The 18,750-nt window shown below is 43.2% G+C and overlaps 2 protein-coding genes across 4 annotated transcripts in view; one reads left to right on the top strand and one right to left on the bottom strand.

The window, feature by feature from the left end:
* Nucleotides 1-2,133: 2,133 nt before the first annotated feature.
* Nucleotides 2,134-4,105, top strand: LOC115180346 (short transmembrane mitochondrial protein 1). The gene is made up of 3 exons (XM_029742365.1): nucleotides 2,134-2,268; nucleotides 2,436-2,489; nucleotides 3,078-4,105. Exons 1-3 carry the CDS (start codon nucleotides 2,254-2,256, stop codon nucleotides 3,150-3,152), a joined length of 144 nt encoding a protein of 47 aa, XP_029598225.1. The 5' UTR covers nucleotides 2,134-2,253; the 3' UTR covers nucleotides 3,153-4,105.
* A 1,612-nt stretch (nucleotides 4,106-5,717) lies between these two features.
* LOC115180345 (striatin-interacting protein 1 homolog) overlaps nucleotides 5,718-18,750 on the bottom strand; it is a 35,740-nt gene continuing 22,707 nt past the window's right edge. For 2 of the 3 annotated variants that reach the window (XM_029742364.1, XM_029742362.1), the window contains exons 10-22: nucleotides 18,677-18,727; nucleotides 17,530-17,762; nucleotides 16,676-16,741; nucleotides 16,487-16,550; nucleotides 15,937-16,008; nucleotides 15,444-15,518; nucleotides 15,186-15,283; nucleotides 14,820-14,946; nucleotides 12,991-13,091; nucleotides 12,656-12,722; nucleotides 12,352-12,456; nucleotides 11,954-12,158; nucleotides 5,718-8,909 (exon numbers count right to left, since the gene is read on the bottom strand). In XM_029742364.1, coding sequence (XP_029598224.1) covers nucleotides 8,656-8,909; nucleotides 11,954-12,158; nucleotides 12,352-12,456; nucleotides 12,656-12,722; nucleotides 12,991-13,091; nucleotides 14,820-14,946; nucleotides 15,186-15,283; nucleotides 15,444-15,518; nucleotides 15,937-16,008; nucleotides 16,487-16,550; nucleotides 16,676-16,741; nucleotides 17,530-17,762; nucleotides 18,677-18,727 — 1,518 coding nt within the window. In that variant the 3' untranslated portion in view covers nucleotides 5,718-8,655. The remainder of the gene's footprint in view (nucleotides 8,910-11,953; nucleotides 12,159-12,351; nucleotides 12,457-12,655; nucleotides 12,723-12,990; nucleotides 13,092-14,819; nucleotides 14,947-15,185; nucleotides 15,284-15,443; nucleotides 15,519-15,936; nucleotides 16,009-16,486; nucleotides 16,551-16,675; nucleotides 16,742-17,529; nucleotides 17,763-18,676; nucleotides 18,728-18,750) is intronic. The other variant, XM_029742363.1, reaches the window with a different exon arrangement.

The following is an 18,750-nucleotide window of genomic DNA, read 5'->3' as shown; positions in this document are numbered from 1 at the left end:
CGAATGGGGACAGAAAATGGGGAGTGAAGGAGTAGCTGAATGAATCGGCATGTATATGTGTGTGTACGTGCGAAAGAGGGTTTGCTTGTCACAATCACAAGGGAAACATTGTTTGTTTAAATAATTCAGGATGTGATGCAGGAGGCAATTCATGCTAATGTTGATTGAGTTGAAGAACATATGATAACAAGGTCAAGTATACAGCTTTTGTTGGTGTTGATCAGTATTTGTAGGTTGTCTAGAGCCAAATCATCTTCCTTATACAAGGTAATAACCTGCACACAAATAGGCAAGTTTTTAAATTCAATATTGGAGTGATTTTTGGCCTTGCAATGATTGTGATAAAAAGGACAAGTCATGGGGATTTCAGCAGTCAGAGACTCATGGTACAATGCTTGAGACACCGACTGTTGAAATCAGCATCCTGTGCATACAGTTTTGTATGCAGGTGTGACTAGCATAAAATGTATGGAGGCCTAGCATAAAAACACAATAGATTAAACGCAACAGACCCACAACCACAGACTCCATATTTTATGCAGATCTGCAACACAAGCCTCAAAAGCATAGCTAGTTTACTAAATGTGAACCTACAAGGTTAGGCATACTGTTAGGAGTGTGGTTAAGGTTAGGTTTAAAGTCAAATTTTAAGAAGAGAAATTGGGGGGGGGGGGGTTAAGACTTTGACAACTACTGACGGCCCTGAAGAGCCTGTCTAGATGTCTCTGGAGCCACAAACTAGCTAGCGACCTTCTGCAGTGCACACATTGTTTCATGCACGTTTATCTGAACTTGAGAAAAGTGGAAATGAACAAACAAAGGATGAAAAGCTGAGGGCGGGGGATTAGTATTAGTATTACTTTAAATGATAGGTATGTACAATCCTGTTACTCTGGTTGTGTAAAATGCTTTTGTCACCTAACTCTGTATCTAAATCCACCACGGCTGTGCACATCTGGTGTTCTTAACCCCACTACCTGTAAGTCTGAAACTTGCATGTTCGGGATGAGGTATCTCTGTTCCGATCAATTCTCTTCTTATCCTCTATTCTAAGGACAAACAGTTCTTAGTGCGAGAACACAGAAGACTATGGGTTGGTTTGACACATTGTGACAGTTGTGGTGGATTAAGAAAATGTAACAAGATTGGGCTATATAAGGCAAGTCCCAACTCAGAATCATTAGGCTTTCACTCTATCTACATCTGTGTGTGTATTGTGACCATCTGGCTGTACATACGGCGGAGCGGATGGCCATACTGTTGGCCTTGCAGTGGGTGCAGGAGTAGTTATTTGTTCTGATTAATGTACAGTGTTGATGAGTCTCCAGTCCTTTAGCTCACGTAGCAGACAATACCTGCTTTATGAGGTACTACAAACCCATGGCAGGATTAGACAAATGTGTATACAGATAAGATTTACGAGGCAGTTGATGTACTGGCTAAACAAGCACTTAGTGGGGATGTTTGATGTTGTAGTTTCAATGAGCACGGCAGAGGTAAAAAGCCTGATATGGACAGTGATGGTGCTGAGATGGCAGGAGCAGTTGAATAGAGATACTAAGGGCAGGCATTTATTTAAAGTACAGAGGAAATTTGGGGAGGGGAGGACAGCAGGAAATGAGACTATTTTTACAAGATTAAGGGTGGGACACATCCGGTAGAATAAGACCTTAAAATTGATAGGAAAGCATTTCGCTACACCCACAATAACATTTGCTAAAAATGTGTATGTGACCAATATAATTTGATTTGAAAGCATCCAACAGGAAAGTGGGATTATTGCCAGGAAACACAGACCATGGAGCATGGATTGCTACAGTGTGAAAGAGAGAGGCTGAGATCTAGTATGGGTGAGAAGGGGATACAGGAAATTAGTTTAAAACGTATATTTAACGTCATAAGATATAGCCTTAAATATGTTTTAAAGAGCAACGGAGCTGGCAGGAAGGATTTAGTTTCTCCCTGTTTCTGTCCTACACTCCAATACAGTAGGTGGAGGTAATGCACCATAACTTTGGATGCCAACCGCCGATCAACCCCACCGAAGAAGAAGCAGCGGTTTGATCGCGCAGCATCCGCGTAGACGACAGAAACCTTGCGGACAGGAGTCGTGGCCAATGAAAATGCTTTTTGAAGGCGACGTGACATGCGCGTTATACACTGTTGATGACTTCGCTAGCTGTTTCGACCGAGCTTTGAAGCAGGATTGCCGAAATACATAAAAACTTCGTCTCCTTCGTTGTAGACACGACCATGCTACAGTTTTTGGTGAGTTGATATCGAAATGCAAACTTTCTGCGTCTCTTTGATGTGTTTATTGATGATGGGCTAATTATGTTGTATGCCAGCTAGATAACCATGCATTGTCAGTGCTGCTGACCTAGCTAGTAAAAACATGTTCCGTCTTGATTAACACTTTATTTCTGATCTTGCAGGCTGGGTTTACCTTGGGAAACGTTGTTGGGATGTACCTCGCTCAAAACTACGAGGTACTAAGAGGAACAACTATCGCCTCGGACTAAACTCCACTGCCAACCGAGCAGAGTAAGGCTTTGGAGTCTAACTACATCGACGAGGTCAATACTTAAAAAGATATATTGTGAAACGTCTACCCTGTACCAAGGTTTGCCCTCTGTAGTTGCGTGCCTTTCTTTTGTTTGCTGAAATCCATACTTTTCCAATGAACGTCTTTCCTTGTTGAGATTCAATCGGCGGAATCTGCGCTGAGTTGCCATCTTAGAGCAACAACAATGAGCAAACAGTCGGTGGTTGTAGTGGATTATCATTGATTGAGAAAGTACGGTATTCAGCGAAATAAAAGCATGCAACCAGTACAAGGTAGGCATTTCATAATTCACATTTTTTGAAGTATTGACATTGGGCGAATCGATGTAGTCAGAGAGAGATTCCAAATAGCCTGGCCTCTGCTCCAATTTCCTTCACGGTGGAGTTCAGTCCGCTAGGAAACAACCCACTATAGATGTCAGTCAATGTGTATTTGCCTAAACACAATAGGCCTATGTCATTGAACTCTTTCTTTTTGGCACTCTTCTCTGATTACTCCACTTCTGTTTAAGGTCCCCAACATTTCCAAAAAGATAGAAGCCTTCAAAAAGGATGTGGAGGCAAAGAAGAAACCTCCAGTGGAGTAAAGAAGAGATTGCTCAACAACATGGATAGAAAGAAACAGGTGGATTGAAGAGATGGGGACTATTGGAACAACAACATACACACTGTAGAGGATATATACCAAATGTTCATCTCATGTAATATTTTCTATCAAAAGCAGTATGTGTACTAAGGTTACACTGGCAGAGGAATACATTGTAAAAATGTATTCTCCAAAGCAGGGTTTTCACAGTGGACTGGGCCAGTGTTCTTCTTGTTGTTTGTATTCTTAAAGTAATTAGCTACTTTTCAAGATAGTGTTATGATGGTGCTATTTACGAGTGGATATGGAAAGATGACTGCTGTGGGAACATCTACACTTCAGAGACCTTGGCCTTATCCTTGCAAGCAGCTGGGCAGTGCAGGCCTTAGCATTCATATCAAGTCTATACATGGCATTTTTACAATACACGCTTGTCATTTTTGACAACTAAACAGAGTGCGGTTACTGATTTTGAGGGATGTTATCATATAAATTGAATTGGGAGCCCTGCTCTATGGATTGTATTTCTGTGGGTGTTATGGTACGGAGAATGAGTAGCTCGTGTAAATTGCACTGTTTGCAATTCTAATCTAAATGCTGTTCTCTAACATCGTAGGCCTCATTCAGATGTGAATACAGTTGCTGAATTTGGGACCGTGTCATAAATTGAAAAGAGAAAGGTGTTGCATCACATAAGATGGTGTTGTCTAGCAAGGGACCGATCTCCGATACTTCATCACCATCCAGTGAAATAGATTGTTTTGTAGGGCAGTTATTCTAACTCGCCGTGTTTATTCTTAACATCCGTTATCCAGAGAGGCATTCTTTACACGAGTCACAGCAATTTTTCCTGAGAGCATCTGGGTATGGTATGCCAGTAGGCCAGCAGAGGTCAATGTATTTCCATGTTTTCTTTCCACTGTTCTCTGTAAATAACAACCAATCCACCAGAGGTAACCAGAGTTCTATTTTTTATTTCAACAGACTAGATAAACGAAAATATACATTATAATTAGGGCTCTATTCAATCTGTAAAGCTGAAGCGTTCTGCCATAGAAATGTAAAGGTCATTTCCGATTTAGCCAACATAAGCAGCGTTTAGCATGACTGCAGTCTGATAAATCGGGAATAGTGGCGTTGCTTAGGGCTGGAATGAAGTGTAATGGTTGGAATGGAGTTAATGGAATGAAATCAAACGTGAGAACCAGTCCATTCCGGCCATTATTATGAGCCGTCCTCCCCTCAGCAGCCTCCACTGATCGGGAACATCGCCTTAACATTTATATCACGCTGGAAAGCTGGATTTCCACCATGCGGATTGAATAGAGCCGTACTAAACTGACAATGTTTGCTTTGGTCTTGGCAAGGTTTGTGGTAGAATCACTTTTTGTTTTTTGTTTTCTTGCCCTTCATTCCTGCTGTTTTCTTTTTAGTTGACTCAGGCCATCCAAAGCCTCGGAACGCCAGACAGTCAACTGCATTGTGGGAAATGTAGTAAACATTCTGCATGGCTGCTGGACTGAGAATGTCCACTTCTGACTTGGTGGCTTTGGCACTGACTGATCTCTTCTTGGATGACCTCCTCCTCTCAGCCTTTTTGACAGGCTTGCCACTATGTGACCTTGACTTTCTGGATTTTGTTGATTGTGTAGGCTGTGGACAAACCATTTGATAATCACTATAGATAACATGGAAAAGTTCATGTTAAGCAGTATGTTTAGTAATGTAGGCTACTAGCTCTACACTGCACCCTAGACCAGTGATCAATGTATGCAACAACTGCATCAATGCTTCAAAAACGACATCCAATTTACTGTACCATTGTGTGGACATTTCTCTCCTATTTGATTTGTGAGATCATCATTCATTCTCTGCAAATGTGTCACCAAAGAAACCTGGAAACATCAGGGACATCACACGAATAGGTTACTTTTACTTTTGCCCACATCCCAAACCTTACCAAGTGGCATTTTTCTATTAGGTCCTTGTGAACAAGTGAAAATAATTTTTATGTCAAAAGAAATCACACTAGTATTGAAATAACCTAGAATTATAATAGAAATAGTTATGCTTACCAACCTTTCAGTGTAAACGTCTGGCAGAGAGACGACTTCCCATGTGTTTGTATCCTGTTGTCGTAGAGACTAGGCTTGTTCTTGGTGTTTGAATAGGCAGCAGCTTTAACAGGGTTGTCCCCCGTCTCTGCTGCTGGGCATGGCGTTTGTTGCGGTCTCACATGTCCTTTGTCTCCCACAAAGAATGTCTGTTTACATCACCATGGTAATCTGCTGATTATCTCCTGGCATCATGAATATTATATTACAAAAACACCATTCCTTATTCACAATCGATAAATAGACCTATTTTGCTTACCTTTAACTTTGGGATGAAAAAAACAACCCTTTCAGGCAAGAAATCATCACGTATTCTCACACTACCTGATCTCCACGGAAACTATGTGGAATGCACATAAGTCAGACAACACTATCCTGAATAGGTTGTAAAAAGGGCTGGAGTCAAGAGTGTAGACTTCCTAAACATTATCCATAGAAAAATGTATACTAAATTAAAACCAGTGATCTCTTTATTTAGAAAATACAGTATATGAAGGACAGAATTATCTTACAAGTTTCAACTCTGATGTCTTTCAACAGAATAATGCCGCTGTACAGGACAGTCATTGCACATACCCCTGAACAAAATCAATATTATTATTACTACCCTGTCCTATAATTATGACAAAAACACACAAATAGCAACATCCAAACACTGCAAAACACATCTAGGAACACATCCTCCAACTGCCAGAACTCATACATACATGTACTGTAGAGGATTTCCAGTGATTGTAGGTAGAAAAAGAGATATTGCATTGTTTCGAATGAGAGGTGCTCTGAGTAAGGCATTCATTTATAATCAAAACTGGCACTCATTACTTTGGCACAAGGTTAGAGTTTCTGAAACAAAGTCAGGAGTAACTGCAACAACAAGTGTAAAGAAATGATCGACATTGTGTTAGGTTACTGCGTGTGCCAATCAAAGCGTAGACTACTTTTCAATGCTTAGATTGTGATTTTCATGTTATTGCTATTCCACCAGTTGCACTCATACTTACACACTGTATAGGTAGTGAGGAGGAAGCCATAGTTGTTGATCTTTACAATTATTGTACATTCTGAACCTGAGAACCTCAAGATAAGCAGTTATTTTTGAAAGCTTTTGCGTTCAAGAAAACTCAGAAAGTCAAATGACTTTCTCTTCACCTGTGTGGGACAAACTTGACATGTCTTTTGAGACATACTCCAGAAGCAGACATGGTGCTGACTCAATAGACAATGTAGGTGCATTTATCAAAACACCCTGCATATATCAAATCGTGAGTGAGAGTACATTTTGAATTTGTGTTCTAAAAACGGAATTTCAACAAAAGTCACATTTCGAAATATTGTATAAAATTTCAGAATACATTTTTAAATATGACATATTCAAACAGAAATATAAAACTGCAGCCATGCACACTTAGTTTCCACAAAGAAGCACAATACAGTTACACAGTCATCGTTCAATACAAAGATAATACAACAAAGTACATCTCAGGCGCCTACACAAATTCCCCGGAGAGAAACACTAAAGACTACACTAGATAATATGAAAAAGTGACCATGATCATGTCTTATGTGCTTGTGTCATCAGAGAATGTTCCATAACCTTAAGAGAAATGTACAGAACACTCAGAGAATACGTCATGGCCTTGACAGCCCAAGGTAGTTCTGCTTTACAATGAAAAAAATTGACTAGACAACAGATCTCATAAAAATCAGTACCGTTGTGTGACAACTACTGTGTATTCAGCGAGGGAGATCAGCCTCACAAGGACACGTGTAGCCCTTCAGGTGTTGTGCTGTTATTCAAGGTTAGCTGCTGCGGGGAGGTGGGCTGAACCAAGACAGCCATGACACCTTTGGGAGGACAGAGAGTGAAGCAAACAGGACTCTTCGGGTTCCCAGAGGGAGTCAGGGACACTGCCCTCGACTTACCCAGAGACAGCCTTCCCACGTTGGGCCAATGAACCCCCTCAAGCCTCCCAATCCCTGGTCAAACCCTTCAGATCGGCCTCAAAAAGGTTTTCCTGTGTCCTTATCCTTTCTTTTCTCTCCATCTGGCCAAAGGCTTCACAGACCTTTATAAACATAAATTAACTCCCACATATTACTTACAGCCGGGTTCCCCAACTGGCGGGCCGTGGGTCGAATTTGGCCTGCAGGTGATTTTATTTGGCCCCCCCAAGTTCTTATTTTTTTGTCATTGTTGGACATAAAAAAAATATTTAAAAAACTTAAAACACCAGGAAATCAGCTCCGTGTGATTTTAATTTAGGAAATCTGCTCCCAAGTATCCCCACGCATAATAGAGAGACGGGGTCACATACAGATGTAAGCAAGTTTGGAAGTTATTATCTTTATCAAATACTATATCTGTTTGGGGTTTTTGCAGTCAATTTTATGTATACAAATGATTTGTAATGATGTTGTTTCGGCCCCCTGACCATCCGCTCAAGAAAAAAAACGTCCCGCGGCTGGATTTAGTAGATGATCAATGACTTAGAATTCAATTCTCCCATAAAGCTCAGTGCAGTCAAGAATGTGATTATCTTGTGTTTTATATACATTTCCACACTTTGAGGTTGGAATAATACTGTGAAAATGATGATAATGCCCTTTAAATGTAAGAGCTGTTTCTTCCTGTTTCTTTTGGATGGAGTTTTGATCTGCCTAGTGACATCCGCAGGCGGGGTAAATGAGTTAATAGACTGATAAAAGAATTCAAAACCTGTCTGACAATACCAGCGAGTTTCCCCTTCCCTACTCAGACCACTCCCAGACAGTCCAAGCAAAATTCTTGCTTGAGAAATTGCTCTTGGCTAAGAAGCTATTTTTGTATATGTTTTACTATTTTAATTGAAAACAATCAATCAATTGTTAGCCTGTTAATACACAGTACTATCTTTCCAAAAAATGCCTTTTTTCTAGAAATATATAAATCAACCACAATATCATCTGCAGCTATGAGATTTACGAACTAAAACATAATGGCTGTGATCATGAATAAATACACATGTAAAACATTACAACATAATCTAAAAACAGTGTCGATACTTAAAATGTACATCTTCATAAAAAAAAAGGACATACCATGGATATAAAATGAATTATTCCACCAAGCACAGAAGCGAACCAAATTGAGTGAGGAAAAAAATGAACTGGTGGTTTGGACATATTGGTTGTTGTGACTGACAGAATAGTGACAGTGTTCTACATAGCTTGTACTGTAAGAGCCTGCTCCTGCCAAGTTGCCATGACATCGTTATTACTGTCTATATCATTACTGTACAATTTCTGCATGGATACAGGTGATTACAAACAGATGTTCTATTTCTGCCACATATTTACATGAAGATCACAGTAGTCGTAGGCTTGTGTCCCTGGTATGTGTGTCCTCCCCCCTCATTGGGCCTGTTGTAGTAGACCCTCCCATTGGATAGGCTGTGAAAACACCTCTCTCTCCAGCCACATTTCATAGCTGTAGTGGAAGTCCTCCGGCAGCTCAACACGCTGGCCCAGAACGCTTTGCAGGCAGTTGTCCACCGGGGCGAACTCTCCGTTCTGGTTCTTGTCATAGCGACGGCTGTTGAACTTCTCGATACTCTCCCTCAGGGCACACTCCTCCGCCTGGAAGTCCCACGGCCGCGCGTCGATATCTGGAGGACAAAAGAACAACAGAGTTTTATTCTCAGGTCTATTAACTTGATGAACAGCACCACATAACCCTATCCATTGTCTCTGTCGATTTTCTGTTTGGAAAATACGTTATACTGTTGTTAAAGGACAATAGACCTCAATAATCAATCAATACAGAGAAAACAGTGAATTCTGGGATTTAAATTACAGCTCTCGATTGATGCACAGTCGAGAGCACCCTGCCGGTCTGTATCACAGCCTGGTAGGGCAACTGCACCGCCCTCAACCGCAAGGTTCTCCAGAGGGTGGTGCAGTCACCGGGGGCCAAGTACCTGCCATCCATGACACCTACAGCACAGGAAGGCCAAAAAGATTATCAAGGACATCAACCACCCGAGCCACTGCCTGTTCACATCACTACCATCCAGAAGGCGAGGTCAGTACAGGTGCATCAAAGCTTCGACCGAGAGGCTGAAAAACAGCTTCTATCTCTAAACAGCAATAACTAACTTAGAGAGGCTCCTGCCTACATTTTTTTATTTTACCTTTATTTAACTAAGAACTATTTAACTTAAGAACAAATTCTTATTTTCAATGACGGCCTAGGAACAGTGGGTTAACTGCCTTGTTCAGGAGCAGAACGACAGGTTTTTACCTTGTCAGCTCGGGGATTCGATCTTGCAACCTTTCGGTTACTAGTCCAACGATCTAACCACTAGGCTACCTGCCGCCCCATTGAGACCCAATCCCTGGCAACTTTAATAAATGGATCACTAGACACTTTATACAATGCCACTTTAAATAATGCCACTTTAATAATGTTTACATATCTTACATTACTCATATCACATGTCCAGTTGAAGTCGAAAGTTTACATACACATTAGCCAAATATATTTAAACTCAGTTTTTCACAATTCCTAACATTTAATCCTAGTAAAATTTCCCTGTCTTAAGTCAGTTAGGATCACCAGTTTATTTTAAGAATATAAATGTCAAAAAAATAGTAGAGAGAATGATTTATTTCAGCTTTTATTTCTTTCATCACATTCCCAGTGGGCCAGAAGTTTACATACACTCAATTAGTATTTGGTAGCATTGCCTGTAAATTGTTAAACTTGGGTCAAATGTTTTGGGTAGCATTTTGGCCCATTCCTCCTGACAGAGCTGGTGTAACTGAGTCAGGTTTGTAGGCCTCCTTGCTTGCACATGCTTTTTCAGTTCTGTCCACAAATTTTCTATGTGATTGAGGTCAGGGCTTTGTGATGTCCACTCCAATACCTTGACTTTGTTGTCCTTAAGCCATTTTGCCACAACTTTGGAATTATGCGTGGGGTCTTTGTCCATTTGGAAGACCCATTTGCGACCATGATGTCTTGAGATGATGCTTCAATATATTCAAATAATTTTCCTACCTCATGATGCCATCTATTTTGTGAAGTGCACCAGTCCCTCCTGCAGCAAAGCACCCCCACAACATGATGCTGCCAACCCCGTGCTTCACGGTTGGGATGGTGTTCTTCGGCTTGCAAGGCTCCCCCTTTCTCCTCCAAACATAGCGATGGTCATTATGGCCAAACAGTTCTATTTTTGTTTCATCAGACCAGAGGACATTTCTCCAAAAAGTATGATCTTTGTCCCCATGTGCAGTTGCAAACCATAGTTTGGATTTTTTTATGGCAGGTTTGGAGCAGTGGCTTCTTCCTTGCTGAGTGGCCTTTCAGCTTATGTCGATATAGGACTCGTTTTACTGTGGATATAGATACTTTGTACCTGTTTCCTCCAGCATCTTCACAAGGTCCTTTGCTGTTGTTCTGGGATTGATTTGCACTTTTCGCACCAAAGTACGTTAATCTCTAGGAGACAGAACGTGTCTCCTTCCTGAGCTGTATGACGGCTGCGTGGTCCCATGGTGTTTATACTTGCGTACTATTGTTTGTACAGATGAACGTGGTACCTTCAGGCATTTGGAAATTACTCCCAAGGATGAACCAGACTTGTGGAGGTCTACAAAAAAAATTCTGAGGTCTTGGCTCATTTCTTTTGATTTTCCCATGATGTCAAGCAAAGAGGCACTATGTTTGAAGGTAGGCCTTAAAATACATCCACAGGTACACCTCCAATTGACTCAAATGATGTCAATTAGCCTATCAGAAGCTTTTAAAGCCATGACATAATTTTGGGGAATTTTCCAAGATTTTTAAAGGCACAGTCAACTTAGTGTATGTAAACTTCTGACCCACTGTAATTGTGATACAGTTAATTATAAGTGAAATAATCTGTCTGTAAACAATTGTTGGAAAAAATACTTGTGTCATACAGATGTCCTAGATGTCCTAACCGACTTGCCAAAACTATAGTTTGTTAACAAGAAATATGTGGAGTGGTTGAAAAACGAGTTTTAATGACTCCAACCTAAGTGTATGTAAACATCCGACTTCAGCCGTATACACTGTATTCTATACCATCTATTGCACCTTGCCTATGCCGCTCGGCCATCGCTCATCCACATATTTACACGTACATATTCTCATTCACCCCTTTAGATTTGTGTGTATTAGGTAGTTGTTGGGGAATTGTCAGATTACTTGTTAGATATTACAGCACTGTCGGGAACTAAAAGCACAAGCATTTTTGCTACACTCGCATTAACATCTGCTAAACCGTGTGTGCGTGACCAATAACATTTGATTTGAATAACCAATGGAGCTCTCTCCTCTCTTTCCCTCTGTCTATCTGGTCCATTGAGAATAGAACCTGAGACCTGTGATGACAGGCAGTCGTCTCTTTTCCTCTGAGGGCCTCTCACCCCTAGCTGGCCCCTGGTTTGGTTGCTATAGCAACGCATCCTTAGTTACCGGCCTTCATCTTACAGCAGTTGGCTGATTGGACTTTCAGTTACGGAGATCAATAATCAAAGGCACATAGTGTGTACCTAGCGAATTACATTTCACATTCATCATCAAATTCTGATTCGTTGCACAGCTTTCACATCTCCTACACACCAGTGAATTAAGAGTTGACTTCAGGTATGCGTTCAAAAGTTTATTTCCTCTGCATCTTACCGTTGCCATAGGCCCAGTCATCATTGAGCCTGTGTCGTACTTTCTGGTAGATGGCTGACATGGTCTTCATGTTGCTCTTCCTCCACTGGCGGCCCAGGTACTTGGTCTGGATCTTGAGCAGCTTGAGGACATACAGCTGCATCATGGCCTGTTTGACCTTCAGCGCCCTCTTCAGGATGGGAGCAGACTTGAACACCACCAGCATCTGAGAGAGGAGGTGGAAGAGAAGGACACAGTGGATCTCAAAAGTGTCCCGTCACAAATCTTTGAATTCCAAACTGTCCGCTAGCCTGTACACCCTAGGCACTCTTGTAGATCTGAAAGGATCTGATTCTACAAGTGGGCACTGAATAAGGGACATATGATCATAGAGAGAGGCAACACCAGGTCTCTCTCACCATGGTCCTGGAGTGTTTCCACTTAGTCAGCTTGTTGAGGATCCTCAGCAGGTTGATGCAGGAGAAGAGATTACGCCAGCAGAACTGATTACTGTCTCCAGCTTCCTACAAATCACAGGCAACAACAGGGTTAGGAGAATTGAAACGCCCACAAAGAATACATAAATAACGGCCTAGTATTTAGGATGGGTAGCCGGACACGGCCAGTGTCCAATCACAGCCAACAGATAAACCAAACCCATAGCCAGGTCTTTAACATTTGAACAGTCTGATGTAAACACATGGGTTTGTGATCTGGACTCACCAAGCTCTCAGCCGTGAGCTCAGGCATCTCGTGGACCACACAGTGAGGGAAGTCCAGCACACATATACTACAATGAGACCACAAACGAGATTATTACAGCCCATCTTTGTGTCAACAGTGGTGTTACACCTGTCATTGAGGTGAGAGAGACACATTTGCCATCCACATCTGGACCCCCTGTGTTTTGGCATCTCCACCCTGCAGCCGCCGGTGTCTTTTATGAGCAGGAAAGAAATACCTGGCAGACGGAAGCCATGCCTTTATGTGGGTGCAGATGCACCTCTGGCACTGTGGCAGAATCTAAGTGGTAGTCAGTTGTAGTCAGTGAGTCCTACCTGTTTTTGGCACTGATGTAAGACATGATGTTCTGGTTGAAGAACTTGAGGATGAGTGGGATGCAGTTAGCAAACACCAGGTGTTGAGAGACAATCTCAAACTGAAGTGAGAGAGAGAGAGAGAGAGAGAGAGAGAGAGAGAGAGAGGAAGTACAAGGTCACTGCAAAGTCACTGCCTGTCTTTAGTGCACAGGAACCATGGAGGACCAGATAAAGCACTAAGGCCCACTAGCCCTTTAACTCCTAATAATAAAAAATCATAGCTATTAAATAATAAAAGATTAATCCTCCAACCCCCAGTCTTTCTATATTTTATGAGCAGCCTGCAGAGTTCAGGAATAGACCGATTTCTCCTCTTTTATACTTTCTATGCAATCGTTTACTATCATCAAAAGAACGTTCGAGACCACTTTTTGTTAGCACAGCTACTATTATTGCTGTGTGCCTATGAATTCAAAGCAGGAACTATGATGAGCATTCTATCATCCGATGTTTGGGGTGTAAAAGACACTCTGAAATGACAACCCCTTTACATTCTCACGAGGGGAATGAGGGGGGGTTCCAATAAGAGGATTTAGCCAATCTGCTCTCCCTAGAGGTACTCAGCTCTGCGCCACGGCCGTCTAAGAGCTAGCAGGATGGGAGCCATAGGCAGACTCATTTAACCCTTTCACTGAGCTGGGTTCTGCAGTTGCATCAATACATCTTTGTAACAAGCTTCATTTGGCAGTTGGTAGTGGGAAATAAGAGTGAAAGGAATCATTTTGGGCAGTAGATGGCGCTACTATAATTTTACATCCAGCTATGTTTCATCTTTCATCCTATTAAATGGGGAACTAGCTCCTTTTTCATTTAGGATTTGACAGAACAGTCCTGACATGCTGCCAGGTATGGGATGCAGCCAGGTATAAGCACACTTGTCAAAAGAGCAGCTGCTCCATTTCTCTGTGAAGACGATTCACTACCTATCAATAGTGGTTGCGTGCCAAAAAGTAAACCTTGAAACAATCCCTTTTAAAGGTACATGGTTTCGTGTGCTGAAGAGAGACACGCTCTCTCATCTCAGGGAGAAGCAGCAGTAGGACGGCGATACATGAAGCTAATCGCCCCAAAATAGGAATTATAATCCTCCTTTACAAGAGCAGATTTTGGAAGGAGCTCAGCTTTGCATTTTGGATAATCGATGGTGAAGCTATGTACCCATTTCTTGTCTGATGGTACTTCTCCAACCCTCATCCTCCTCCTGCCTCCCTCTATCCTGCCTCCCTCTATCCTGCCTCCCTCTCTGTGTGCAGGGAGATGCACGAACCTTTGACTGTGTGCCTATCATTCCAGTGCAGGATCTGTGTTATCGGCTGCCAAGAGCCAAAGGGGTGGGGGCTGTGAGAGGAGATGGAGACAGAAAGCGAGAGAAATGTGGTGGTGAATGTGGAAGGCAGGGAGATGAGAGAGTGGAGGCTGACTTAGTGTGTGAGGGTGGGAAAGGTGTGGGGGTGGGGGTTAAGAGGGGAGGTGTAGTGGTTACATTTTTTGGGGGGGTAAACTGTTCGCCGGCTGTGGTGAAAAAAGTAACGCTTCCTATATTTTCAATGCAGCATTTTTCTGCAAAAGTGGTTAAACTGCATTTACTTGCGTTCACCCTCCACTACACCACTGGAAGAGATGAGAGCGAGAGAGCAGCAGCAGACCTGAGGGGGTGGGGGAGAGGAAGGGATGGAGAGCAAGAGATAGTGGCTGACCTGGTGTGTGAGGGTGGAAAGGTGGGAAACAGAGAAAGAGAGAAAGAGGTAGAGAGAAAGAAAGACAGGTAGTGGTGGTAGGTGGCTTACTTGGTAGATGTGATTGAGTTTCAGGTGCTTGAGCAGCAGCAGCAGAAGTGCAGAGATAGCCTTGACAATGATCTCCTTGTGTCTGTTCACGTCAATACCCAGCTTCATGCTCTGGAGGACCGTGATTCTGCCATCACACACACACACACACACACACACACACACACACACACACACACACACACACCTTTTATGTGATTAGCAATATAGCAACAACTTCCCTTGACATGACAAATCTATAGTCATTGACTTTATTTATGAACAAACAAAATTAAATGTCTTCCTTATTGCCATCACTCAACTTAAGCATGAACAGCAAAGATGACCGTGAGGGAACAAGGAGAGGCACAAGGCTATTACACTCACGGCATCTCTTCTGGCAGCACATCAGCCAGTATATTGATGGAGTCCGTCTTGGCCTTGGAGGTCGGTGCTGCAGCCAGCAGCAGCTTCAGAAGGGCAATCTGATAAATACAACGTGGGTTTTAGCTTTCAACCTCTCAGCTCTGAAACATGACAGGTCTAGACAGCAAATACTTAGTAAAAATCTATGATTATTGGGATGCAAAGTAAGATGATGCGAAGTGTCTTGGTAGAGCAGAATATAATGGTAGATGTCCTCACCACATACTGAGACAGGTTAGGAAGCATTCCCAGATACAGGATCTCTGTTGGGGTCTCATCCACATCCTCTTCTCCCTGACACAACACAACGCCACACAATATGAGTTACACACGGTCTATAGTCATCTTGTTTCCATTCACAGAGCCCTGTTCCAACACTTAGAAAATGAAAGATCATATTTTTATTTGACCAGGTCAGTCTCATGGAGATTAAGAATCTATTTTAGAAGAGAGACCTGGCAAAAATAGAATTCAAATGTTATTACAAAGACACATTTACAACATAAAACACAAAGCTCTACAGTTTAAAAATATACACATTTAGACATTGAGCAGACATTGTGCTTTTGGGAGGTGTGGTGCAGCTAGGGGTCATAACATTGACAGCCCCCCACTTCCTTTTCCAGTATAGTTTTAGCTTAGCATTAAACTCATTCAAATAGAGGAGTTCCTGTCATTCCATAAAAAGTAAACAGTGAGAAGCATCACTGACCAGGGTCATGGGGCACTGTTGAAGCTCCCCTTCCCTCTTGATCTGCATCTCCGCTATAGAGACATATTTGTGCTGGAGGGGAAAAGAGAGCACGGTGTTGGATATGGTGAGTTAGCCACAATACAATATAAAGCCCTATGAGACCCAACGCAAAGCACTTCATAACCACAATCCATTCTATTCCGCTTCACACCTTTTCAATGAGACATCACCATGGCGATATACTATAGTACTCTGACATCATCTCGTCAGGCAGCGCCAGATGTGTAAACAGAAGCGGCTTTTAACGGCCGTTCATTAGTATTCACAGATTGACACACAGAAGGGCACTCCTCGGTGAGAAGGTGTTTCACAGTCAGCTCAAAACACACAATTGATTTCTAAGCGGGATGTCAACGTCCAGGGATATTGACTAGCTGGTCAAATAAACGTCAATACTTCATCACCAGTGTAACACTCGATCCTGGTGGAGAGAGAGCGATGGAGGGATTGAGAGGAGAGGGAGAAAGGATAGAAGAAGAATGATAAGAGTGGTTTCTCTCCTCCTTACCTGTTTAAGGGTCTTGACACTCTCGTGTATGGGCCTAGGAAGACCGACCAGTGTCTCTGTGTCACTAGAAAAACAAACATAGCAGCCGAGAGAGAACATTCACTGGCACTGCAATAACTAGGACCACACGCGGCAGTGTACTACACGGAGCGAGCCTTTCAGACACAACACAGTGAAAGCGACACTCACTTTCCCAGAGTGAAGCCGATGAACTTGTTCCTGCTGGTCTCCAGGAAGTGCTCGATGTCTTTCTCTCTGTGGAGACAGACCGATAGATTCGATAGAAGCCTGCTGCCCCTCACTAACCCCCAGTCTGAGATCCACCTTCTCACTGATCACACTACTAGACCTACTGTTGTGTCTTAGTCTGGCTTCCCGGGCTTGTAGCGATACTATCTAAACAGACCGATCAAAGACGTACAGCTGCTAACCAGATGATGCATCTCCTCGCCCACAGACATCCATCTTAGAGTGTTTGCACACACACGCTTTAGGGTGCCGTGTTGGCCGCTTAAAGCCTCATCAGTCACACTCGATGCTGCCTCTGTACTCTGTGTGATATTGGGATCTGGAACTCCACCTCATGTGCTAAATTATTATTCATGTCGCCAAGTCCACCCACACACACACACACACACACACACACACACACACACACACACACACACACACACGAGAGATAGGCCACTTTCACTAATGTGTAGACAGAGGCCATCTTGCGAGGGGGAGCTGGCTGTTACTGTATGAGTGACTGAGGTGGGTTACTTTGAGTCCTCCTAAACAGAGGGGGCACTATCAACAGCACGAGTGTGTAGAATAACAAAACTAGAACCCGGTGTACATTTTAATTTGCATGTTATCACTTGAGTTTGCAGATCTGAGTTAAGCAATAAGGTGATAGATCCACCCTGCCTTCTGATGGTTTTTGGGGAGCTTCAGCTATATTACACCTATCCAATCCCTTCAGATCTGCAAACACAGAAGGGTTAAGAGTTATGGCGAGGGGAGAGAAGTTTGTTTGGAACTGGGCGTTCCAGCCTTACCTGACTTTGGGGGCCCAGGGCAGACCCTTGGGGAGGGACGCTCTCTCAGTGGGGGGTCTGAGCGGGGGCGGTGGGGGTGGTGGCTGGATGATGACATCACGGTCCAGGGGGTCCACCTCACCCTCGATGCCACTGTCGGCTTCCTCGCCATCCTCCTCCTCGTCGCGTGCGTCGTCGTTCTTAAAGGGGTCCCGCTCGTTGTACGTGTCTAAGCTGTCCTGCTTTACCAGGGGCTGGAAACCAGAACAACCAGCAGGGGGCATGAAAGAGGCCGTCCCCTCACACACACACACACACACACACACACACACACACACACACACACACACACACACACACACACACACACACACACACACACACACACACACACACACACACACACACACACACAGGGTTAGGCCCTGGCTTCCCACTTCAACCCCAAGAAACACTCAAGACTTACCTACCATAAGGCTGCACTCCAAAACAAAAAGGTTACAGAAACTCCCAGTAAAAAACCTGAGGAACGTTTGGGCCCAACTCCATATTCAAGTGTTAAACATTCCACTTACAACCATAATCAGTCATACAACACAAACCCAATAATCTCAAACCACTTCCATAGTTTTAATGAATGACTGAGGCATCATCAATGCAACAAGCATCAGGCAAGGGGGTTGCATTTAATAGCAGCGGAGCGCCAGTGCAATGTAACGTATGGCGGTGTGGTGGTACTAAGTAGTCGTCAGGTAGACTGTGTGCTGACGAGGAGAGCAACAGAGGTAACGGAAGCAGTGTGACCAGCATAGACCTATATGACTCATATCCCATGGAGAACAAGCCATTCAGCTGCGTGGTGGGAAAGAAGCTGCAGTGAACTGTTGTCTACAGCGATACGGTGGCGGCTTAACAACCCAGTGGAGATGGCGACTAGAGGAAAGCTCCCGTCATGTCCGCAGGGACCTCGACCACAGCCAGCCCCGTCTCTGTACCCACCCATACAGTGCAGAACGCAGTGAAGGAGGAGAAAAGGGAAAGAGGAAGAGGAGGAGGACAAGGAATAAGAGGAAGAGGAGAAAGAAGAGGAAAAGAAAGAGATGGAGGAATAGAAGGTGCAAGAACCAGCCCGAGGCAGAGAAAATGCAGAGAGAAAGTGGGTAAAGACCTGCTTCTTGGGAAAGGGACTGTCTCCTTCCAAGCTATCAACAAAGGCACTCTGTAGGGACACAAGGAAGAGGA

Source organism: Salmo trutta, chromosome 40 (assembly GCF_901001165.1).
Source record: "Salmo trutta chromosome 40, fSalTru1.1, whole genome shotgun sequence".
Taxonomy (NCBI): domain Eukaryota; kingdom Metazoa; phylum Chordata; class Actinopteri; order Salmoniformes; family Salmonidae; genus Salmo; species Salmo trutta.
This window is presented reverse-complemented; position numbering and strand designations above follow the sequence as displayed.